Source organism: Trachurus trachurus (assembly GCF_905171665.1).
Source record: "Trachurus trachurus genome assembly, chromosome: 17".
NCBI classification, from domain to species: domain Eukaryota; kingdom Metazoa; phylum Chordata; class Actinopteri; order Carangiformes; family Carangidae; genus Trachurus; species Trachurus trachurus.
Window position 1 is genome coordinate 21146005 of NC_139900.1, and position 26017 is coordinate 21172021.

Below are 26017 nucleotides of genomic sequence, written 5' to 3' on the forward strand. Positions count from 1 at the left end.
CGCCTGGCTTGAGGTCAGTTGTGCACGTGCAGTACTCAAAACGGCCAGCAGGGGCCAGGAGCGCTGAGTCTGCTGAGCAAGAGAAGAAGAGTTCAGCCAATCAGAGCGCAGGGTTCAGTCGCTTAAACGTCAAGCTCGTTAGCTGTGTCTCAATAGAGTGCCGAAGCGGAAGCAGGAAGTAACGGCCCCATGGGTCCTCAATTCGAAAAAAGGCTCCATAGAAATGAACGAGACACCAAGATTTATTTCGTGATCCGTTTGAATTGTGCCATGACAAAAAAATGTGTCCTCTACCTGTTTAAAACATCACGTTTCATCCCGAGAAATCAGCAGTTTGGTGTAAACCTATTGTAAAATAAAATTCGGAAGAATCCGTAACCAGAAAGACTACAAGTCGCGTAGGTGACGTCACACCAACTGCCGCCCTTTCCCGTGTCAGTTGGTGACGTATTTTTTGTGGGACACAGATCTGTAGTCCGTAGAGCGTCGTCACACAAAATACATTCTTCTGTTGCCGTTTTACGATAAACTGCTGATTTCTCGGTATGAAACGTGATGTTTTAAACAGGTAGAGGACATATTTTTTTGTCATGGCGCAATTCAAACGGATCACGAAATAAATCTTGGTGTCTCGTTCATTTCTATTGAGCCTTTTTCCGAATTGAGGACCCATGGGGCCGTTACTTCCTGCTTCCGCTTCGGCACTCTATTCAGGGGCTGCATCCTTCGGAGGGTGCATTTGAAGGCCGATTACGTCACAGCGCTGCGCGAAGGCTGTCCCAATTCGTCCAAATTCGAAGGGTCCTCCAAATGCAGCCTCCAAATGCGTCCTCCTTTGCCCTGCATTCGGAGGATGCATCGCTACTATCCTTCGCGGCCTCCCGTATCCCAAGATGCTTTGCTGCACCGTTGTTGTTATTAGCAACCTAGCCGTTAGCTATCGAACGTAGCAGCTCTGTGCTGTAGCCACGGTAACCCGGCTCTGCGGCCGGCTCGGAGGTGTGGCTGCCCGCTGCTGAGCTCTGCTCTGCTCTGGCTGCACAGGTGAGGAGCGGAGGTGTGTGTGACAACTTTTAATAAGAAAGCTATGAAAACACATTACTTGTGCTCTTTATTCTCTATTCACTTAATAGCCTGAAGCCTAGCCCCCCCCCCCCCCCCCCCGGCTGCTGTTCAATGGTTTGTTTATTAGTAGGCTATATTAATGATAACTGCCCTTGTATTGATTCTACTTCTTGAAAAAAAAAAAAAAAAAAAAAGGAGGAGGAGGAGGAGGAGCGGTAGAGCCGTTACAAGCGGCACTTTTAAATGTTTAATGTCCGGCCGTTGTTTACGTTCGGCCGTTGTTTACGTTCGGATCAGGAAATGCTCTGAAGGCTAGACCGTCCCATTTACCGACCGTTGATGCAGCCGACGGAGGAGCCTCCGAAGCCGTTGCCTCCGGAGACCGCGTAGGCTGGGTCCTCCGAAGGCTGCAGCCCCTGAATTGGGACACAGCTATAGAGAGCCTAAGCGGAAGCAGGAAGTAACGGCGCCATGGGACCTCAACTCTGAAAAACTCGCCATTCAAATGAATGAGACTGAAAATTTTATTTCGTGATCCGATTGAATTGCGCCATGAGAAAAAAATATGTCCTCTACCTGTTTAAAACATCACGTTTCATGCCGAGAAATCAGCCGTTTATCATAAAACGGCAACAGAAGAATGTATTTTGTGTAAAGACCGCTCCACGGACTACTGATCTGTGTCCCACAGAAAATACGTCACCAACTGACACGGGAAAGTGCGGCATTTGGTGTGTGACGTCACCTACGCGACTTGTAGTCTTTCTGCTTAAAGATTCTTCTGAATTTTATTCTACAATAGCTTTACAACAAACTGCTGATTTCTCTGGATGAAACGTGATGTTTTAAACACGTAGAGGACATATTTTTTTCTCATGGCACAATTCAAACGGATCACGAAATAAAATTTTCAGTCCCGTTCATTTGAATGGCGAGTTTTTCAGAGTTGAGGTCCCATGGTGACCGTTACTTCCTGCTTCCGCTTATATCTATGGTCAAGCTGACACACTGACTTAAACTGACACACGTCAATCATCCCAACACACTTGACATCCAACAACTAGAGTGTCTATACCAACAACGACACAACCCGGACAGGTGTTACATTTCATTAGCACACGTGTGACTGCTTCAACTCCTCCGCAGAGGTCGACGGGCGGGTGGGAGTGGAAAGGTGATATAAGATAAGAGTCCGCTAAACGCTGATAACGTTCACCTGAAGTTGATTAGCTATATGGTTTATGTGTAGCACATCGTCGGATAATGAGACTTGTTTAGACAGGGGTCTTCAACGTTCTTCTGGCCAAGGACCTCCAAACTGATGAAGCAGGGACCTCCTATGTAATTTAAAATTGTGTATAACTGGCTATTCTATGGATAAATGCACCTTGCACATTTATGCATTGTACATTACAGAACTATTCAAATCATACATAGGCTTGTATATTAGCCTATAGACTATGTTTTTTATTTTAAACATGCAAATATCAAAATCCTCAAAATCAGTTAGGCCCATAGTGCCACATGTGCTGTGTGAGACACACCTCTTTTTATTGCATTTTACACTCATAGCCTATTTAAAAAAGAAAAAGGAAAAAAAAAGAGCGTTTTAGCTCAATAGCTTAGCAGGTCATGTAACCCATTGACCACAAACCACCAGTGCAGGACCACAGTAGGCCTACTACTCTGACTGTGTGAGAGGCACCTCTTTTTATTGCATTTAACACTACATGAAGTATCATGTGTGCGTGTGTGCATGCTCTTGAGGCTGGTTTAGTAGGATCTGGAAAATATTTCTGTGCTCAAAAATGAAATGAAAATGTGGAATGTAACAATGTAGAAATGGTACATTTTTCAGAAATGGCTGACTAAACTTCTGGGAAAAAAATGGGAACAGTGGAAATGCCTTATTTTATTACATAAGCACAAATGGAGTTGGAATATATATGGGATAACCTTTTAAATGTACAGTATACTCAAAATGTAGCTGCTCATCATCCCCGGCCTAGACTGGAACTATTTAGATCCTGTCTTTTTCTTTTCTTTTACTGTTGTCATTATTTAACTTAACAGACAGATGTTTCTGTCATGATTAAAAATAGTATAGTTGCCATCTGGTCAGAGTGAGCAACAGACAACATCAAGGAGTTCCCTTTATGATTTTGCCAACTTACTGATGAACAAAGTTAATGAACCACAATGGATTGGACATTTTGTAGCTAATGAAATTGTTGCTTGTTGACAAGGTTGTTAAGACAAGGTTGTAAATTGTAATTAAAATCAAGGCACTTAATTTGATTTAGAACTTGGTTGGGTATTCAGTTTGATACCGTATATGGAGATGATTAATTGTTCCGTACTCAGTTGTAACATATGATTAGCTTGTGGCCATTTTGTAAATGCATGCACACACACATACACACACATGCATGAGACAACCCAGAGTCCAGAGTTAGGCCAGTGGTTGCACTGATGCTGGATAGATAAGTCCCAACAGATGATAGGAAGAAGGGTTAAACATAGAAGCAATGTTTTGGTTGAGAAGTGAATGCAGACACGTCTTATTACAACAAACACGTCAACATCACCAACACATAATCAGCTTAGACCAGCAGGAGCCACGCCCACTTAAATCATGGAGGTCAGAGAAGGTGTCTTTGTTTCTTCTTGAATGTGATATGTGATCCTCATACTCATTTTAAACCTTCATCTTCTGTCATATCATTTATCCTTTAGTTACAGCTTTAAAAAACTAATCATGCAACCAGAAACGTCTATTTATGTCAACAGTGTAAACTTAATTAACCCTTGTTTTGCTGTAGGAGTGCTAATTGTTTACTTTAAACTACAGTAAAGGGGAAATCAGGAAATGTAAGAGTAAAGAAAGAGAAACAAGCATATTGCCTGGCAAATAAGGGAGAATGAATAGCAAAGCAAACTTATCACAGTTCTCATAAGGGAAGGAAATGTATAAATCAGTTGAATGACTCAGACTTGTATTGCCCCAGGTGCATCGAGGACTACAAGCGCGGTCCAGACGGGAGGTCGTGCCTCCCGCTGTCTGAAGCCTGCACCGAGGGAATCGACTGCGGGGAAGCAGCGGACATCCCCGCCAACCAGACTGTGTTCGGAGACCTTTTCTATGGATACAACAACCACAGCAAGGAGAGCACCTCCGGACAGATCCTCAAGGCCACATTCAGGTGAGCACAAGCTGTTTGTGACGTGAAGCATGTGGCGTGGTTGTTCTGCCATTTGTATCGCAGCAGGGAAACTGTTTGGCCCTTTTGGCTTGGACCGTGGTGATAACCAAAGGGCTTTGGATGAGGTGGTCAGAAGCAATGCTTGGATATGGATTAAGAGTTACAGTTAGAGGAGCATTTACGTACCTTCTAGAGCTGCAACAATTAATTGATCTATCGAACAATAATCAAATAATCAGTTTGAGTAGTAGTTTTAAATTTTAGTTTTTTTAAAGGGATAGTTCAACATTTGACATTTCAACAAAAAAAGTCAGAATTCTCTGATTTCAGCTTCTGAATATTTCTGGTTTATTTGTTCCTTTATGACAATAAACTGAGTATCTCTTTGGTTTGTGGACAAAACAAGACATTTGAGGACGTCATCTTGTGGTTTGAGAAACACTGATTGACATTTTTCAACATTTTTTAACATTTTATTGACCAAACAACTAATCGATTAATCGTTTAAATAATCAACAGATTAATCGAAAATGAAAATAATTGCTAGGTGCAGCCATAATACCTTCTTATGAATGGTGCAACCTGTTGCCGGATCACTGGAAAAATAAAAACAGTAAATGTAAGGTCTATTTCCATGTACCAGTGATTCCAAATGTATCAGCCTGGTGGTCTAGCTTCTAATGAAATCTCTTGACGGGTATAAATCCAGTGAGTATAGTTTAACACAGTCTTAAGAGACATTACACCAAATACAGTGAAAAGTCAATTTAGCATCTTCCAGCCCATCTCAAATCAACCTGGCAAACCCACAGAGGAACCACTAGTAAAGAGAACATTTTCATCACCTCCGGCCTCGGTTGTTAAGTTTTCAAGTGTTTTTTAGTGTTTTCCACAGTTTCTTTCCATCATGTTTAATTTCATTTAGTTTATTTTGACAATACTTAATTTTCTTTTTCCTTTTTGCTTTTGTCACTTTGTTTCTAAGGGAACAGTATGCCTTCCAGTCAGTAGTATTGCCAGATTTTTCAGTGCACATGTGAAGATCTGCTCTCAGTTCAAGCTTACTGCATGTGCTACTGTATAGAATACTGACCTCATAGTAGGGCTGTCACTTTTTAGAAAAATGAGGTTCGAACGAATATCGAATGACCCGTAATTCGTTTGGATATATTCGAATATTCCACATCCGGTGGACGTTCCACGGCGCTATGCAGGCACTGGGCACTGCAGCCAAAGATGGTAAATAGAGTATCTTTGCTGCAGCCTACATATCGAGCAGGTCATTACCGCTCAAATATGAACTTTTCACCCCACATTCAAACGAATATTCGAATGTCGAATAAAAAGTGACAGCCCTACCTCATAGGGTCATGGACACAAAGGGCTACAATATTGATGTTACACATTGGGTCTTGAGGGTCACAGCACTTATTTACTGGAAAACAGTCTGAATGACACAGTCATTGCACTGCTACGTTCACAGCTATGACTTCTACCGCTCTGGCCCGGTCTCCAGCCTCACTGCTATTCCTGAGAGGAGCTCCACTGCTTGTGTATCAAACTTGTTCTTTCAAATTTTAATGTGCAGTTTCATACCTGGTGTAATTTACTTGTACCGTGGCAGTAATTTAGTGATCTCAGTGGAAGAAGTTGAGACAAAGACAGCTTGACAAGCACACTTGGGCTGTATCCAGTCCTCAGTCAAAGATGCCAGGATTACAGTACCTCAGTGTGCAAACCCTACATGTCCATGAGAACAACTATACAACTATACACTCAGTGGCTGATAGTTCACCTTTTGCTGCTCTCAGACCAGATGTGAGGAGAGATGTTGCCTCTCCGTCTGTATTGTTCTAATTTATGTCTATTTTTAGTTTTAATGGGCTGCAAGTGCTTCTTGCCTTGCTTTCCCCCACAGCATGTCACTGCTCCGTTGTGTGACATGTTTTTTTTCCTTTTTTTTCAGTAATGAAAGAAAAAAAACACTTTAATTACCTTCAGTTATGTGTTTAAAATAATAATTTGGTTCCCACAGCTTCCATGCTTCAAAAGTAAAGCATTCCCTGGATGTAATAATTAAAAGTATTCACCTCCACTTCATATGCACACCAGGCAAGTCAAATTTTGTTATTTTATAATGTGAGTGTGAGGTACAAGATTGTGTTAGGTACATACAGTATATTTCATTCCTAGGTTACAGTAGCACTTTCTATATTCCTCAGTTATCAAGACAAAATGAACTTACTTACCCTGTATTTATTGAAAATGCAGCACACAAGCAGTAAGTATTCAGAATGTCATCCATGGGGACCCCTTGCTTTTTCATGTTTAATTTCACTCCCGTTCAGACAGGCACTGTTTGATATATTGGACTGTGCCCAAATCCCCCACAGAACACTAAAGTTACTGTTTATGGAAGTAAGAGCTGCTGTATACATCAGCACCTCTCAGATTGTCTGAGGTTGAAATCTGATTTAAATCACACAAGGGAAATTGTTGCAGTAAACACATGACCAGGAGGCACATGTGTTCCCACAGGCTGTGAGCAGCATGTTGGTGTGGATGGTTATATATATTTAAAGGTTCTTTCATGATGGCACAAGGGTTTTATGGTAGATTTTTTTGACGTCAGTTCCCTCCCAATAAAAAAATATAATCGTGACAGTAGAAGCATGACACTGTCAGGGATCGTCCTCTATAAAACCGCAAGACATTCCTCCTAATCTCAGGCAAATGCAGTGTGATGAAATACTGGGGGAAATAGCTGTCACCTCTTTGGAGAGACTTCTAGATATTAAGCCCCACAGGTTCAAAAAGATGCTGTGTCCCTTTCATAATTTGCACAGGGTTGGATGTGGACAGTCGAATACTTTGAAGGCAGTTAATTATCACTGTCCACATGCTGCAATCATTTCCACTGAACTCAGGAAGCCAGAAGGTCAGCAAAGTCCTCTGCGGCCCAGGAATTTAATTTGGGCCATGCATGGATTCCGCTGCCCGGAGGCAAGTCACCCACTTAGGGATCCACCGCTGGAGTTGTGGAGAGGGAGGTACGGGTGAAGCAAGAAAGTTAACATCATCAAGAATCTAAATCTCAAATGCTCTGATCTCATTTGAAAGTGCTTGTGAATGGAGAGCGGGGTCTGAGGCAGACTTTGAAGAGCACCAAATGCTTCCTGCGCAGATGAGGTGGTGGAAGAGGAAGGCAGACTCTTTAGGGAGGCATGGTTAATGCAAGGCCCTAATTATAAGAGATGGCAGCAAATGAATTAAAACTGACCAGGAGCCCGTGTGCTGAAATGAAACCTAATTGGACCAGATGAACATTTGAATGTAAAATGAACAAAACTTACGGGAGGAGAGCATCGCAATCGAATACAGAGGATCAGTGAAGGGTTTGAAGAGGGTGCAGCACTCGATTAGATCAGAGGAGTCACTGCAAAACCAGATTGATACATAGATATGTCCCCGAGGAAACTATAGATTTAATGTTGGTCCAAGTCAGTATCAAACGGTTGCTCCATATTGCAGTGCTGTATTTTAAAGATGCATCAGACTACATCCTCCACAATGTTGCAAAAACCTAGAAAATCTTGCATGTTAAGTGGAGTTACCATAAAGCACCACCCCAGAGATTATAGATATACAGTATGAATTTAACATCATAGGGAGGATAAACAGTTTTCTCAAGTCGAAGAGAAAATCATTCATACATTCAAGGGGCATCACTTGAGTAATCTTGTTGGCTTCATTACAAACTAGGGGTGGAGAGCTTGAGATGTATTTTACTGTAAACGTGGCTGCAAGGAGAAAAGGACAGAACAGAGTTGAGTTATTTGGTGGGGTCATGGTTCACATTTTCTGGTGGTGTTTATTAGCTCAAATCGGTAATCCACAGGTGTATATTATGTATCTCTAGTCTAAATGGATGGGCTGTTTGGCCCATGCCTGCATCAGCTCCACTGTTTACACACACACGACTCATTCTGCCGGTTTTGTTGGACAACAAAACACTTGTATTCAAATTGATTTTCTTTGCCTCACAAATGGCAAGTACAAATACCAGCTTGCTGAGAACACATTACACAAACAGCAGCCAAGTTATTAGCTACAGCTCATATAATCTGATGCTGTTAATATCTGTCAGTTTACCGTGCAAAATTGATAATCATAGTAAGACGGCAGCTCACATGACCCGAGTATACATTACTCTTTCTTAATAAATAATTTAATGAGAGAATTGTTAGTGCCTGTTTTTTTCAAATGGGAATTTGATCCTAAACATGAGCGGCTGTCTGAACTCAGCACTATGTATGAGAGTTGTTAGTTCCAGAGGTTTTGGATCTCGGGTGGAGAACATCAGGGCTTTTGCTGTAATGACTGTGGCCATTTCCTTTGGTGAAATGCATCAACTAAAACGCTGGAGTACTCTTAAAATAGAAACCGCAGGTGGCAAGTGCTTTTTTTTCCTTTTATTCACATACAAAGTCACAGAGTGGATTCTCTGGCTCAAAATGTAGTTGCTTTGGGGGAAAAAAACTAACTGAAGCTTTGAAACGCTGTCCTGAAGTCTGGACTCTCCATCGCTCCACGCTCTCGCGCTACACAGGAACAGTGAACCCCGGGAATGTGCAGTTAACTGAGACTCAGCTGAATTACCTTCAGTCAGAAAATTGGCTTATTTCTCACAGCTACTCGAGGCCGCCACCGCCGCCGACTCGACTCGGCGGGATCTAGAATATGCGAGCGCGGGAGCGCCGTGACCCGCGTCCTCCCGTAACCTTGCTGGATCTACTCTTCACCCTTGAGAGAGAAAGAGCTGCAAAAGAAGCGGGGACAGAGGGAGGGATAGATAGGAGGCCTTTATGTGGCGTTCACTGGCACCTCTTCAAAAACCCCTACCCCACCGCTTTGGAGTGGCACAAAGCATCTGTCCCCGACATTCTGTGAGAAGAAGTCAAATTTTAATATTGTTTAATCATCAGTGGAGGTTTGTTTTTGTCGCTCCAAGCACATCACATAGTCTTTCCTGCAACAGCACTATTATCTATTCTTTTTTCCCCCCCTTATATAAACATATTTGTTCTTTCTTTTATTCTCTTCATCACTCTACCTCACACAAAATCCTTCGCTCACCCACAGAAAATCAAAACAGCGTAAACAATCCCTCCAGGGGAAAGATTTGACTGCTAATGTTTTATTTTATCGGAGAGAAAGGCGTGTGTGTGTGTGTGTGAGGAGGTGGACCTGCTCTGTCAGCCCTGCAAGGGTTTTCTATTGAAACTGTTCTGGAGGAACAGCAGGAAGAGGGGGGGGTAAAGGGAAAGCAGCAAGTGGTGTGAGCAGGTGCCCAGTGGCAGAACATGCACACACACATAGAAAAAGCACCAGGGCGTTCAGGTATACACACATACACATGCATCCTCTCGCACATTAACTCATATATACACACACACGGCGTCTGCTGGGCGGCCGAGCCCCGTTCAGCTCCGTCTCCGGAGAGAGGGAGCGTCATCACACAGAGCGGGTTTGATTCGCTCCACCCAGCACGCCTCCCCCATGGTTCCTCTTTCAAGCTCACCAGCCCTGAAATGCTTCTCATGTTTTGTTTTGTTTTGTTTTTTTTTTTTTTTAGTTGTTGTTATCATTTCCAAAAACACGGGGTTGATTTATTAGATTTCCTCCCAGGTAAAAAAAAAAAAAATCCAGTCACATGCGTGGTTGTCATTGGCAGCAGCAGCGGCAGGCCGCCGGAGCTTAATATGATTTTGGTCACAAAGCAACACAGGGAATGTGTTTTGTGGCCAGGAAGGAGGTCATGGTGACATCTTTGGAGCATCAGGTCTGATATGATCTGGGCCGGTACTACAGAGCTCAGAGGCAGGGGTCTCTATTTTGCCGCCTCTGCGGGAGCCAATGGAGTCCAGTAATGAGATGTTAAAAAGCTAACCTCCTCTCATTACTCCTGACACCGTCCCCCCTCCCTTCTCTATTCCTCTTCCACACGACAAGCTCAGAGCAGGTTTTAATGAATATTTTAGTGCCCTTTGTTCTCATTCTGGTGGCTGCTTGGGATCAATAATTAAGACCACGCTCCCACCTGACAACCCCCCCCCCCCACCACCACCACCACCACACCCAAAACTACTTTGTGCTTTCTTTTTCTGCTACTTCCTCTTTCTTTTTATTTGTTTTTTGGCTCACCTTTTAGTCAACTGTACCACACCCTCAAAATCCACCCCCCCCCAGGAGGTATAGCTTCATCGCCTCTCTTAATTAAAATATGAAGCGCCTTTGAGGCGAGCAAATGGAGAGGATGGGGTGTGAAACAGGTGAATGTTGGCCCCCACTGTTTCTCAATCAGAGCTGTGAGTTTATTCTGTCGGGGGTGCTGGGATCGCCAGGAAGAAAGCAGACAGGAAAGTCAGACAGTTGTTGTAGTTATTCAGAGGCATCTTTTTGTTTTTGTCTCATTTCATCAGTTCACCACAACTCCTGCTGGACCAAACTAAAGTTCTAGTTCGGTTTCAGGAGGTTCGTCATATTCAAAAGACCAGAGATCACACTGGCTGTCTGCACTGATGGCAACTCAGTAGTCATTACAACAACATCTGGTGTTTTTTTTTTTCATGATGTCACACCACTCTTTGTCCTTTGTTACTCAGAGACTATTTGGACAAACCCAGCAGAGCTTTTATATACTGTACGTCTGCTTATTACAACATACAGTTTACGATGTTTACAGATGATTACACATGTCATATCATTTCCAGTGTTTATTGGAATGGAAAGACAATGATAGAAAATGGTTGCAACATATTTCAAATGATAGAAAATGGTTGCAACATATTTCAAATATGTTAAACTGTAACTTTTTGCTTTTTGTCTCAATTAGCATAAGATTCTTAAAAACATTCACAGTTCTTTTTTAAATCATGGTATTTGTTTTGTAATATTTATCAAAGAGCAGCCATTAAGTTCTGTTTCACTTTAGGGGCTCACAAAATAATTCCCCAAATAAGCTCTTTGTACTGTATGCTCTCTGCATTAAAATGAGACGTCTTTGTTGCATGCTGTGCTATGGGACTAAATTAGCTGCACATTTTGCCTTTTCCGAACTGAATATGTAGAAAAATAATGTTGTGTGGTCTGTTTTGATTAGGCTGCTATAGCTTTGGTACAGTTCCAGTAACTTGTAACAAGTGCTTCCCTCTCCATCAGTCCTTAAAGATCATGTGCAAGCTAGACACTGGCCTTGCCACATGTGACTTGGTCAACAAAACAATGATGTAAAATGTCTAATATGTGATGAAAAGATATAATAATTTAAAAAAGTAGATTAGAGAGTACTGATACTCCAAAGACAAACCATGTGAAAAACAATACCAGCCGCACTGTAGCAGCTGGTGAAAATGAATTCTGACATCTTTACTCTGCCAGATGGTTGTTCAGTGTTACATGTCTTACATGTCATTATCCCACGAAATTAACAAAGAAATCTGTCAGACATGAACGTAGTGATAGGAACTCATCCAGTATTTCGCTTAGGATCTAAGAAAGACAAAGAAATTGCTGTGTTCAGCAAAGACAACTGATTCACTCATTACATTCTCAATTTGTGTGCTTTGTTAAACTGACAGCTGAAAACATAATTGCTTTCAGCAGAAACAGACAGATGTTTGACTCCAGTAGCAGTGAAATAGCAGCAAACCTTGTCTGTCATAGTTTTTTTGCTGCAAATAGACAAAGTATCTAAACTACAGCAGTAGACTCGAGATGCCTCAACTAGGGATGGGCATTTGAAGAAATCTTTTTGATCGATCTTCGGGAAAATTAATGATCAATTATCGATTAATTGTTAATATTAATATTAATATTCATAATTAAAAACTAAATGTGTGCGGCTATGGCGTGTGCCAGTAATCCAGGGCAGTCCATGTGAAGGAAGAAGGTCAGACAACAACGTACACGGACGTCTGTGTGCTTGTGCTTCACTTGTAGGGACGGTGCCGGCATCATTTAAGTTAAAAAAAAAAGCTCTGCTGTCCCTCTCTCTTCAGCCTCGTGTTTGGCTGCACTTGTACAAAAAAAAAAATCACAAGCACTTTCAAAATGTGAAAGCCTGTGTTTTATGGTTTTATTGTTTTTTTTGTGGCCAACACACGGCGGAGCGGCACTCTGATCAGCGCGGCACAGAAAAGAGAAACAAACTATGCAGGATATTTACCTTAAGTTTCATTTTAACCGTCGTTAAACAGCTTCTGACTTGTAGCTTGTAACTTACAGAGAGAGTGGAGGCTCCGTCCACACCACTGCTGGAAACCAAACCTGCTGATCTGAGCGGGCGGAGCTGCGCTGTCACAGCTCTCGTCTCTGTTGCACCGAGTCCACGACACAAACGCGCCCCGTCGTATTTAATGAATTATTTCACTCTTAAGCCGTGTAATAATAATAATAGGCCTGTATAATAATACTTATATGGAGTTTATTGGTTGTTATGAAAAAATAAACCCGGGGGTTTATTTCTCCATGACAACCTCTGCCCTCTACATGATCCCTTATAATAAATCGATAAAAAATTTCCGTGATCAATAAAATTCTTAACGATCAATAATCGATCATCGATTAATCATGCCCATCCCTAGCCTCAACAGTGAGCCACATCCCCGACAGCTAACTATACATAGTGCTTCCTTTATATACACACTCAATGAGGTCCATGAATCAACTAGTATAGCATGCATAGTGTGTATTAGCAAGGAAACTGTTACTGGTGGGAACCATTAATGGCCACTGCGAGGAGATATAAAACTGTGAGGCTTTTATCACAGATTTTTAATGAAAAACAAACTGGTCATAAATGGGACTCCAACTGAAAGCAACATCCATTTAGCCTAAGTGAGATGCCATAGATCTTATTTGCCTAATTTAATAACTGGTGTCAGATGCAGTTACTGGTGGGAAATATTCCCAGCATAGAGGAAGGGGTAATTTGAAATTTCTAAGCAAAATAAGCTGCAGCAATTTAGTTATTCATCCAGAGGTGCTGAGACTCTGGCACCATGTTTTTCCATTTCTTTTATTTATTTTTTTACAGACAAGCTACCTACTGATTTTATGTTCAGGGGTATTTCCACTTTATCGCCGCCTCGGCCCCTGGGTCCATATCTCACAGACATCATTTACAGCAAATAAAACATTGTGTACACATGCTAATTGCTGAGATATAGGAATGTATCATAACCGTATATATCAAAACCATAGCTGTAGAGATCTGACGGCTTGACTGTTGGAGGTTTTTGAAAGGAATCAAACTCCTCTTTGAGAGAAAACAAATCTATCTAATCTAGGTTTAAAATAATCTAGTATTATCCTTATGAAATACATTAATCTCTACATTTATAAGAAGCATGGGTTAAATTAGTTTGAGTAATGTGACATGGTTCACCTGTACTAATAAACCCACAGAGAATTACCATCCCACTCTTTGGTTTGGTGGCTGCTTCGGTTCAGTCTCACCTCTCATTAACTTTGTTTCCAGGGGAAACAAACAGCTATTTTCAACACTCTGATCCCACTATTCACCACCTGCTCGGACCAGACAAAGTTATCAACTAGATAGATATATACTGCATTCATCTCCAAGGGGAAATTGGTGATGAATTGAAGTGCCAGGTCCCCAGTTTGCAAAAATAATAGTTAAAAGTAAGCAACAATACTTCAGTAGTCCAGAAGATAAGCCGTTGCCTTTGGCTGAGGTGTTATACAGTCTGAGGACAAAGGATCTCCTGAATCTCTGTGAGAGGAGACGTTGCTGCTGCTGTTCTGAGGAAGGTGGTTGGTGTTCTCTCCTGCGTCTTAAGCCAGGATCAGACTACACAAATTCAGGCGGGCTTTCACACGATTTTTTTGTGGCCAACACATTTCTAGCAGCGGGCCCGATTATGATTGTTGGAAACAACGAACGGAGGTGTACTGTAGGATAACATAACTGAAGACCCGTGATTTTGCATCTAGGACGCTTTACGAAAGTCTTGCGTCTTAGAATGTTTTGCATTTCTTCGCCTAGTCTGACATCTCCTATTAACCCTGACGTTGACCAATAGCATGACAGAGCACTTTGACGCATTGTTTACACACGGTGCAAGCTGTTTTTAGAACGGCGGAGCAGAGCTGCAAGCTGCTCAGAGCTACACTATGGAGGCTCATGGAATTTAATAATAGATAGTAACGGAACATTACTAGACAGTTGTTTTCGAGGCAAATGCAGAGACTGCTTGCTGAAAAACTGCTCCCGAAAGCGAACGCGCATCAACGATTTTGCATGAATTTACCTCGAAAACAACTTAGTCTCTTAATGTTCCATTTTATCTCATAGCGTGGTGAATGTGCAGGTCACAACTTGTCCATGAGAGTGTTTTGGAGTTGTTGGATTGTGTATTTGATGAGTTTGATGAGGGAAACCAAGAAATTCCATTAGCCTCCGCAGTGTAGCTCTGAGCAGCTCACGGCTCTGCTCCGCTGTTCTAAAAATAGCTTGCACCGACTAAAGGTAACAAACCTACTGCTAAGACTATAGGGATTATGGCAATGGTCCAATTTGCCAAAATGTTGAACTATCCCTTTAAGTTGATGGTTTTGTACACATTGGCTAATGTACCTCATGTCACTCTGACATGGTGACCATTGTGAAGGACAAAAAAAAATCATGTAGTCTGATCCCAGCATTACACTGCATGTGTCTCTCACCAACAGTCCTGAGTGAGTCCAGGCTTAGTTTCTTTGACCAGCATGTCCACTTGTCCAGTCTCCTTTGTTGGGGTCAGATGTGCTGCTCAGCAAAAAACAGTTTTCACTTTCCACCACTGACTGATAATGTGCAGAAATTCACTGCAAACAATAAAGGACCTGAGCCTCCTGAGGACAAGGAGCCGTCCCTGTCTCCTCCCCTCTGAGACCAGTCCAGTTTACTGTCCACACCACACCTACTGTAGGTATTCATAAATGTGCACCACCTCAGTGTCCTCCATTATTTATGTTGACTGGATGAAAGGTGGGCCTACACCTCTGAAGGCCAATGACCATCTCCTTGGCCTTGGAGGTGTTCAGCTGTTGTTCGATTCCCTGAAGGTCACTGTCAGATCCCTTTTAATCCTCCTCCTGCCCCTTCCTGATACAAACATCAATAGTTGTGTCTTACCAGTATTGCTGGATGTGGTGAGACTCAATTCTTTTAAAGTCTGCCAAATAGAAAACCAATGAACATTGTAGCAAAAAAAAAGTGAGCCACTGGTGGAGACTAAACCGGAGTAAGAAATAATTTAGGTATTGGCCTTGTATTCGTCTGGTTGTTAGACTCCAAGATTGTTACTAATAGCATAATAGTTTTACATGTATGATTATGAACTGGCTATGGTGTTCAGTCCCAGATGAGAAAATGGAAAAAGACATTTCACAGTGCATGTGGCTTCAGGTGACAGTATTTAATAAAACAGCTGTGGGCTGCCCATTGTTGCTGCAAATGTACAAGCTGGTCTGGCACCTTTCTTAATAACCAGAGAACGACGAATCCCTGCAGAAAGAAATACAGATATATTCTCATCAGCTTTGGTTCCAGGACACCTGAATGACTTAAGTTACTGATTTATTGAAGTCATTCTGTTGTGGAACCTTGTGAACCTCACTGGCATTGAGACAAAGAATGATGGAGTGGACAAAATGAGCGAGTTCAACCAAGAGTCACAGGCAACAACAGACAAATGACAGTGTCGGCTCCCAGACAGGAGATGAGTCACGATGCAGCAGAGTAATCAACATAATGAAAAATGACATGCTTAATGTGAGACTTTGTCCCTTCAAGACACTGCAACAGTCCTGCATAATTGTTAATCCATATTGATTTTCCCTTAATGATCTATCTGGAAGTATTGCTTTCCAATCTGCCACTTACGGCACCGTGCGTTTATCCATCCGGCTTTGATGGACTCCTGTGCTTCCAGCCGTCATCCTGGCTTCATCTTCTTCTGACTTGTTCACCCTTGTGTATGACCATGGCTTTTAATGAAGGTCATCCCAAAGTGATTCATAGTTTTGACTCACTACAAACACTTTATTTTGTTGCCATAAATAAGACTAAACCCAACATCAGCGTCAATGTCGTCTACATCCACAATTACTGTCACTTGATGCTCGACTGTTGTGGAATTTTCAGAAACTGAAATTCAGTCCTGGATTAGTTCATTTTCCACTGATATTAGATGTTGATTTGTAAGATTCCTCATTTAAATCCCATAACAGGAACCTGCTAGTCAGCAGGATTTTGCACGTTTATTTTGGCTGAGATGGTCTGGAAGCCAGAAACAGAAAATGTGAATGTGTCATTCATCATCAATGTTGGGCATGTAACTTTTAAAGTAATTTGTTATAGTTATAGTTACTTTCTGCCAAAGGAACTGAGTTAGTCACTGAATTAGGCTACTACATTATACAAGTAACTTATTACCAGGTAAAGTATCTATTGTTACTTTTTTTATAAAATGCTCAAATATGTCAAATTACCTGGACTCGCCCCCCCCAAACCATTAACCATAACTCTCATTTATTCACATTCATTCACTCGTTTATCTGGAACTATCTGTCAGTTCCAGATAAACAGCTTTTTTTTCCCAGCTGGTTGATGGACTAAAAATAAATAGTATATAAAGAAAACAACGAGTCAAATAACGGCGAGTAACGGCACATTTGTCAGTAACTGTAACAACGTATAACGAGGGAAACAGTAACTTTTTTGATTACTTGTTACTGAAAAAAGTAGCACCGTTAGTAATGCTGTTATTTTATAACGTTATTTTATAACATTGTTATTCCCATCACTGTTCATCACATGCACCTGTAAACCATCAATGGCATTTTACCAGAATAGGAAAACTCAACATACACACAAGGAAAAAAGATAGACCTGAATGAATAGAAATAATACATACACAAGTTTAGTTTATAAATGTACCTTGTGCAACATATAAAAGACTACAAAAAAAAGAAAACATTATTTCATCTTCATCCTTCTGTACTGCTTTCCCTGCTTCCCACCTCCCCCTCTTCCCTCCCCATGTTAGACAACTGAGTAATGTCTCTAACCAGTTGTGCTGTGTCTCTCTTCACATCAGGCAGAAGAACTTTGCCCGAGGCATCGAGCAGCAGCTCCCAGATGGCATGGTGGTGGCATCGGTGCCAACCGAGGTTCAGTGCCACGAGGAGCTGTCGGACCCTGTGCCTGACCCAGAATACCTCACAGGTATGAAAGCATATTTCATAGCTCGCACCTGTCCACTACTGGCCTGTTGGTATTCCTCATTATTCAAAAAAAAAATGGCCAACAGTAAGTGTGACCTAACCCTGAGTACAATTTGTGTTGGTTCCAAATTATATTGAGTGTAGCTGGGCTCTGGTAGAGTCTCGTCTCTGCTCTTTGTAGGAGAATGTCTAGGTCATAGTGGGAGTGAAGTGCTCCTTGTTTGATATTACATTGTGTTTTGTGCTTGTAGTAAAATACTTACCATTCCCAGAGCATCCCTCTGTTTTAAAAGATACAGACCAATACAAATCTTTTCCAGACCAAGTATGATATTTATGAACTATTCAGAATTTGATTTGCTGCTTAGTCCGACAGGACTGAGTTGGACTGTATCTATAGATCTTCTAAAACTTTTACCAAGTTTTTTTACCGTCATTCACTTTTTCTTATGTTTTCTGAAAAACAGGATTGTCACTACACTAGAATTTGAATTTCAAACTCAATACCAACACCCAGGAGAATACTTTATACCATTTTCAATATATCAGGGGGAAAATGACAGAAAAGTACACTTATTTTCTTATACAACCGATAACATCAATGACAACATGATGGCAGCATCTCAGTTCATGAGCTATATCCTTCAGAGGCTGCACTTGAAGACTGAATGCGTTACAGCGGCTTGACCTGGAGCATCCCATTTCAGAGTTCTCCTTAAAATGCAGCCTTCATTTCCCCAATTTGAAGGTGGCAGCAGGGAAAAAAATGTAAAAAAAAAAAAAAATTAGGACAATTTGAATCATGTTTTCCTTTCTGTAATTTCTTTGTGTTTGTATTTGAACTGTTTGCAAATGTACTGCAGACTTCATCAACGCATTTGCAGACAGAAATCAGCTGAATGAGCTGCAGCTCTTGAGGTTGCCAGGCAACGGAAGCTGCGCTTCAGGTAGGCCTGTGAACGCAGTGGTCACTCCTCTGTAGACCCTGTGAGAGGGTCTGACCTGCAGAGGACAAAACCTTCTTCACTGTGTCCTCTGCAGGATGCAGTCCATTAATTGATACCCAGCACACTCTGAAGCCTTTCTCTGACCATGTGTCTTATATGTAAAATACTTTACAACAAAGTCTTCACCTTTTTGTTTTTGACTGAAACCGGTGTTTTTAGTCAGCTCAGTGAGGTGAATGTCAACTAGCATTCATGTGTTCAGCTGCTAGTGAAGCGAGTGTGTGCCGGCCTGTCTGCTGCCATGCTGCATGAAGTTGTGTGTCAGCTGGAGGTGAAGACAGCACTCTTGATGTGTAATCCGGTAATAATTTTTAGTATTGATTAGTCTCTTTATTGTTTTAATTCATTTATTTAGTTCTTGACAACCCTAGTCCAACATTTCCTCAGTAAACACATAACTATATTATCACTGACACCATTCTGCCATACACTGCCTTCTCCAGCACCTCACTTGACACCTCTCCACCTGCACTTATTTACTGCAAGAATCAAACACCTGAATAGGTCTTTGTATTTGAAATTATCGGAGGTGTCCACCAGGTCTGACCTTTGTTTGGGAGACTGTCTTGTTTGGTTGCGTCAGCTACTGCTCCCATCAGTGTTAAAGATGTTTAGCTTAACTATGCTACATTTTAATTAAACAGCTTCGGAGTAGGATGGTTAAATAAATGATGTATAACTTGTTACAGAGAGAATGGAGGCTCTCTGCCTTCCACCTAATGTATCTTGGCTGAAAACCAGCCTTGCAAGATTAGCGTCTCTGACATGGTGTCCCAGATCTCGTCTCGGCGGCACCGGAACACAAATGTAACCCATAGTCTCTTGTCTATGACAGATAAGACTACACAAATATAAACATCGTAACATCGTATATGATATTTAACATTATTGACCGCTCCGTGGGCTGCTTTCTCCCGGCTTCGTTGAAAACAAATGCACATGGCTGGGAGGAGGGTTAGCAAAACAGAGGAAAAGTGACCAGACTTGCATTGTTCCCCTTTAATGAGGAATGTGCATGGGATGGGGCTGTGTGGTGGAATATGAGGCTCATGAAATGTGCCCATTGAATATGCAGAGTTTGTATAACTCCCATTAGTTTCTTTGGTGGACGTCTTCTGCACATAAAGGTTAGGCATGACGGTATCTGTAAATCATCGATTTACAACATATTATTTTTCTTACATTATCAGTTTTTACAATATAAAATCAGTCGTGACAACTAAAGCATTACTAAACTTTGTGACAGATTAGTTCAGAAACTCTTAGCATTGGTTAAAAACCAATAAAAACAGTGACTTGACGCCCAAGACGGGATGTGGGATTGGTTTACTTGATCAATAAAGCCAGTCAAACCCCCAGCCTCACACAAAGTGTTTTTGTTGCACAAAGAAATGGGTTGTACCATCACTGTCTGAATTCATTAGTCGATGTCATTAGACGCCATCTCACTGTTCTCTTCATTACCAGCGCAGCTCATGGCAGCAGTGCTGGAGCAGCACAGCAAACAGAGATTGAGAATAAAAACGGAAGAGTAAATATCCTCTGCTTTCTGTTAACCAAGTGTTTCCAAGTGAGCGTCCACGATTCCCATCGTCCATCTCAAGGCATCATTATCTACTGAGTTGGACCTAACTTTTTTCTGTTATTTTACTCCAAATGTTTGAGATTATGTTGATCAGTCTTGGGTAGATGTTTGACCGACTACTTGAATAGGGAAGCAGATACAGTAGTTTGAGAGAAAAGTTGTCTTTAAAGAAGCACTCCAGTTTGATAGAAGTAGGAAATAGTATTTGCCTTTTCTCAGAATTTCAGTTGTAGAACTTGTTTTTTTTGGAAGGAGCAGACATGTGTAATGGGGAGGATACCCTCCAGCTCTGCCAGCATAGGTAATAACCTATTTCCTCATGTTCAGAGAGCAGTAGCGAGTGGTATAATAGAGAGAGTAAAATTAATCATTATATTTTAGCATATTTCCTGAAAATGCTTCATTCAGGCAGCCTGCTGGCTAAGTTTATTCCAGGCACCTGTGTAAGTGCTTGTGAATTGCCTTACAGTGGAAAGCAGCAGATTGCAGGATGGTCTTTATCGCTTGTTGTTGATATAACAGCAGAGATACGAGACCATTCAGGGCAGCAATTCAAAACTACATCATCTGAGGGTTGTGTCAGAGGTGATGGACAATCAAATGACGATGGAGCGGCGGTGGTTTCAACTGCCATTTATTGGAAACTTCAGAGGATATTAAAACCGCCTAATCTAAATGGATCTTCCGCCGTCACGTCCCCAAGCTCCTGTCCCCCTCCTTCCGTCCCCTTCTCTGCCCCCCCCCCCCTGTCTGCCTGCACAGCTCAAACCTTTTTATCCCTACATTGCCCCTGGGCCCGCAGTGCACACGGCCCAGAACAGAGGCCAGACGTGGCGGCACTACTCCTCTCATGACTCTGTGTCGGGGCCTTCTCTGCAGCAGCCGTGGGCTTTATTGAAGAATAATATCATGAAATGAGATATCATTTCAAAGCATCCAGCTGGGTGCCATAGAAGCACACTGGGTACTCTGGGGCACAGTGGTGCAGTTTTTCACACTTTTTCCCCAACCAATGCAAGAATTGAACGGAAGCCTGATGGAAGAAGAACATGCTGTAGTGGCCCACTGACAAGGATGTGGAATGATGTGAAAACCAAAGTCTTGGCGTTACATTTGAATCAGCTGCTGTCTCGTTCTGCCATTCATACCCAGACTGGTTTTAACCGAGTAAAAATCCTCTGCTGTCATTAATGTTTTGTTTAGCATGGTGTTCTCATAGAAAAAGTGATAAAAGGTCAATTGAGGCTGGAAACTGATCTGCTCCTCCTCAGTAAGAGAGGTGGATCAGGCCTCCTACCACGCCACTATAGTACCAGGTCAAACCAGTGTCTTTCAAGATGTCACATGTTCCTCAGTCAGGAGTTTGGTGTCTAGAAAACGTGTTTGAACATTGCACATATTTATTTGTTGTGTTAGTAGTTGTGCTAATGCAAATCTCCCTCCGATGCCTGAAAGATCTTTATTATGGTTCTATTGATGCAGTTAACTTGTACGGGTGATGCTTACATTTAAAGAGGAACTATGTAAGTCTGGTTGCTTTTCCGCTGTTTTTCTAACCCTCCTCCTCGCCATGTGCATTCGTTTACAACAAAGATAACATTATACAATGTTACATGTGTGTAGTTTAACCTGCCATAAACAAATGATTACGGGTTACAGGGCGTGTTTGTGTTGTGGTGCACACAGAGACGAGACCTGGGACACCAGGGTGGCAGCCCGATCTTTCCTCCATTGTCCCTCGTAGCAAGTTAAGCCATTTATTAAAACATCACAATTACTCCAAAGCTGTGTAATTAAAAGGTAGAAATGTAGCATATTTAAGCTGCAAATCCTGCATTGTTCCATAGCTATAGCTATAGCTATAGTGGGTAACTTCTCTTGACTCCTAGAGTTATTCTAGTGACACAGACGGGGCGCATCCATGTTGTGTCTGGCAGTATAGGCTTGGGTGCAAATGCAGGCAGCGGCAGCCGGTGCCGAATGTGGCGGAAGCTGCGATCACACATACGTGAATAACAGTGGCGCGTATTCCCATTCGCGAAGGGGCGGGAAAAAAAGAATGCTGTCTGTGTGGCGAAGCAAATCCACATCTTAGCTTTGTGTGGAGTCGACCGTAGTTAACTTTTGCTGGCAAAGTTGCAGAGTTGGACGCGTGCGTGGTTCACCCCTTAACTGGAGTACTGTTATTGTTATGGACTAAATACAGCACCAAATTAATCAAAACTCACTGTAAGAATGTAGTTGGGCCAATGCAGAACATTGAGTTGTTTTTACTACTTACACATTACACTCATTGCACCAAAACCATTTGTGTGAAGATTGAATTTTCATAAATTCCGATATTCACACAGTTTAGCTGTCAGCTGTAGCTGAGGACATGGTGCTGCACAGAATCACATCATTCAGCCTGTATGCAACTTTTTCTTTTATGACTTTTTTTTTTATACAACAGACAATATCTGACAATAGCTCTCTAACACTCTGTTGGATGGTGTTAGGAAAGAAGGATTTACCCTCCAGCTCTTTTTATATTTAAGATGTTTCCCAATAAACTGACACACCGTTCCACTGTCCTGTCAGAAATGATGCAAGTATCACATAAATGCCTCATGAAAGCTGACAAGCATTCACTCAGTATCCATAAATGTACCCAGTGGTGCTTCAGGCATACTAAATGTGTTACATAGCAGAATTGATATTTTTCTCATATACTTATTTTTATACAAGATGTACCTGAGATCCCAGCAACAACTTATGATATAAAGCAGTCCAGCTGAATAACTGAAAACATGAATGCATTAACTAACACGTAAAAAAAGTAAAAGTAAATCAAGACAGTGTATGAAAAGTCCCACTGCGAATATGACAGACCTTCACAAAGCTTTGTGTATTGCAGTCCTGAACAGTGAACTTCTGTAACTCTGTGTTCTCTGCCTGATGGGATTTTTTATTAAAAACTCTAAAATATAAGCGTTTGTATTCACTTTAATCAGTATTTTCACATATAACAATAGGAAATTGCTCACACTTTGTGACAAATGAAAAGAGAACTACCTGACTCTACTCTTCCCATCAGCGCTGATGAGTCTTTTTACAACTTATCGCCTGGATGTATAAACAGCAATTTTACTGTTGTGAACCTGCTGTGGAGAGCATTTAGATAAAGAGACTCCAACAGAGTGAAAATATTGCTCCATGTGTGCCGGATGCGCATTATGCAAATTGCCATTTCAATTAAAGAAAGTGATGACGTGTCAGAGGTGTGTTAAGTTTGTTTCTGCTGCCACCAAGTGACTAGAAAACCCAATTTAATGCAGGTTTACCTGCAGTTGTTCCCAGTGTTGCTCCTTTTTTTTTCATTCTATACTTGCACAATGAAATTATAAACTACTATAAGTAAGGTGGATGAGTTCAAGAGTGAGAATACACCAATTCATGATCTGCTGGGTTTACTGCATTCACACAACTCCAGTGAATGTTTCCTATTTGCAACACTCGCATCCTCCACTTTTCATTCTTGGCACCTGAAATGAGAACGATCAAGTTTTTGTCCCAAAACAGTTAAGGGCCAGAAAGTTTTTTGAAACGACTCACCAGCTGGCAACATAATCATTGAGTAACTGGGACTGATCAACAATCTTGTCACCCCCTACGTGGATATATTATGGTCATTATGTTCCGCGGGGCACTAACAGTCTTACTTGTTGGCCCTTTAAAACAGATGGCCCGTCACACGCTCATTGAATTCATTCTTATAAACATTTGCTACCTCTCAGCTGCATGACAGCAAGTTGTGCGAAGGTAGAGGAGAAACTTGTTTCGGCGCCGCAATCTCGGCCAAGAAAGTGGTGGCACGCACCTCCCGATGTCACCCGGGGCATCTTCTCACCTTGCTGCACCTGTTCTCTTGGCCTCCACATTTCCACCGAGTGCACAAACACAAGCTTCCAACGCGGCGCTCCCTGGCACGCCGCCACCCCCGCCCGTCTCCTGGCAGCTCGTCAGCATTATCACTGCGCCTGCAGTTAATTGCGAGACTCAGGTAATTGTCCGTGGGGCGGACAGACGTGCAGAGGCGGCGGCGGCGAGCGGAACGTCTGTTGAGCCCGCGATGAATCCATGCCACCCTTCCATCCCTTGCTGATTCGGCCCAGCTCGGTTGCTACGGTCAGTGTATTTGTCACAATGTCAGCATTCCTTGTTCCAGCCTCCTCTGGCCCCTCGCAGGGGTGAAATCATTCATCTTCCTATTCATCTGTGGGCTTGAAAGCCATTCATCATGAGGCCAGAGACCTCCATCAATTATTCCGATGGGAGAAAGAGTGAGGAAAGGGAGTTTTTTGAAAGGCAAATACATCTTGATTTAATTGGAAAGCAAGTATGCTCAAGGCTGCTAAGCAGATTTCCCCCAAGATGGAACCTGGGAGATAACAGAGCAGAAGAGAGAAGATAGAGAATGAAAAATTAGGGAGAAAAAGAGACAATGGAGCAAGAGAGATGAAAAGAAAGACAATGGAATCGTAGAGGTTGAAAGAGAAAGAGAATAGCCAAAGACTAAAACTGGAGCCAACAAGTGGATGAATGACAGATGTTCCTCTGCAGGCAGTAGGAGGGCACAGCGGGGACGAGGGAATCCATTGTCGGAGGTCAAAAGGGCAGGAGGGGAGTCTCGACCCGTTCTCATCCTCCGATAGCAGCCATAATGACACTGCCTCTGCTCTCTGCAACACACACATCATATGTATGTCTTTGAACTGGTGTGTGTGCGTGTGTGTGTGCGCACACGGATGGAACACATCCGAGAACGCCAAAGGAGAAATCGTCACTCCTGCCAGTCACCACGGCTCTGCAGCCGCTCACCCCGTCGCCTGCCATCAAAGCCGCAGATTTCTGCTTATAGGTCTGGAGAAATAGCTGACACAAGAGTTTAGGTGTTCAGAGGAGAAGTTAGAGAAGAGAGAGACAGAGCTGGAGAGAGCTGCTGAGGATGTGTTTTGGAAGTTTGTACGTTTCATGAGGAGATGAGGGCAGCTACAACTAAAAGTGATACCAAACCCAACCCCTGTGTGCCTAGAAAGGAAATTGCTGTCCTTTTGGTCCCAGACCATTTGTCAATTACTTTGTGGCAATTTGATAAATTGCAAATTAGCGTAGTGACATGCACCACTAAAGCACAGTAGAAACTGATATGGCACAGGCCCCGGGGTCGTTTGTCTTGAAGAACAGCACTGTCAGAATATACTTTTAATACTTTTAACATTTGAGATAATTTTGTGCTTAGAATTTGTGTTTTCTCCTCAATTTGTCTTCTGATTTGTGACATTATCACTTTCTAACACATGAGGTCAGGTTGGTCAGTGGGCGCATAGCAAGTTGGACACATAGGAGGAGTTTCATGGCCTGAAGTCAGTCTTGTCCCCTTCTTTAACCATAACCTACTCCCACTTGCTGTACTAATGCATGTTGTATTATGTAAGATTTGCACAGACAAGTTTTTCTGAATGGTCAAATATTAATATTCATGTGAGTTGTAGGCCAACACACTCTCCTAGATTCTATACAACTAAACCACAATAACAATAATTTGATGGGAAATGTATTCACTGGCTGAGCATTACTTAAAAAAATGAAATACTACATTATTAAGGGATATGGGGTGGGTTGCTTTTGAAGATGTTATCTTCATTTTTTCATCAGTTCAGTTCAGTTTTTTAAACTTCATACACTATGATAAGAGGCCTTTCACACCGCTGATATGCCCCCAAAAAGTATAGACTACACTTAGTACTTGATATTTGATTAATATTCGCAGCAGACAACGGTCAGTTCTGTGAGGTAAGGCTCTTTTATTAATAGATTTTGTC

The 26017-nt window shown here is 42.0% G+C and overlaps 1 protein-coding gene across 1 annotated transcript in view; it reads left to right on the forward strand.

Moving 5' to 3' along the window:
- Positions 1-26017, forward strand: part of astn1 (astrotactin 1) — a gene marked incomplete at both ends in the record, with an annotated part of 556709 nt that overhangs the window by 271358 nt on the left and 259334 nt on the right. The window contains 2 exons of the mRNA XM_083991516.1: positions 4074-4268; positions 17435-17562. Of these exons, the coding sequence (XP_083847642.1) occupies positions 4074-4268; positions 17435-17562 (323 nt within the window). The remainder of the gene's footprint in view (positions 1-4073; positions 4269-17434; positions 17563-26017) is intronic.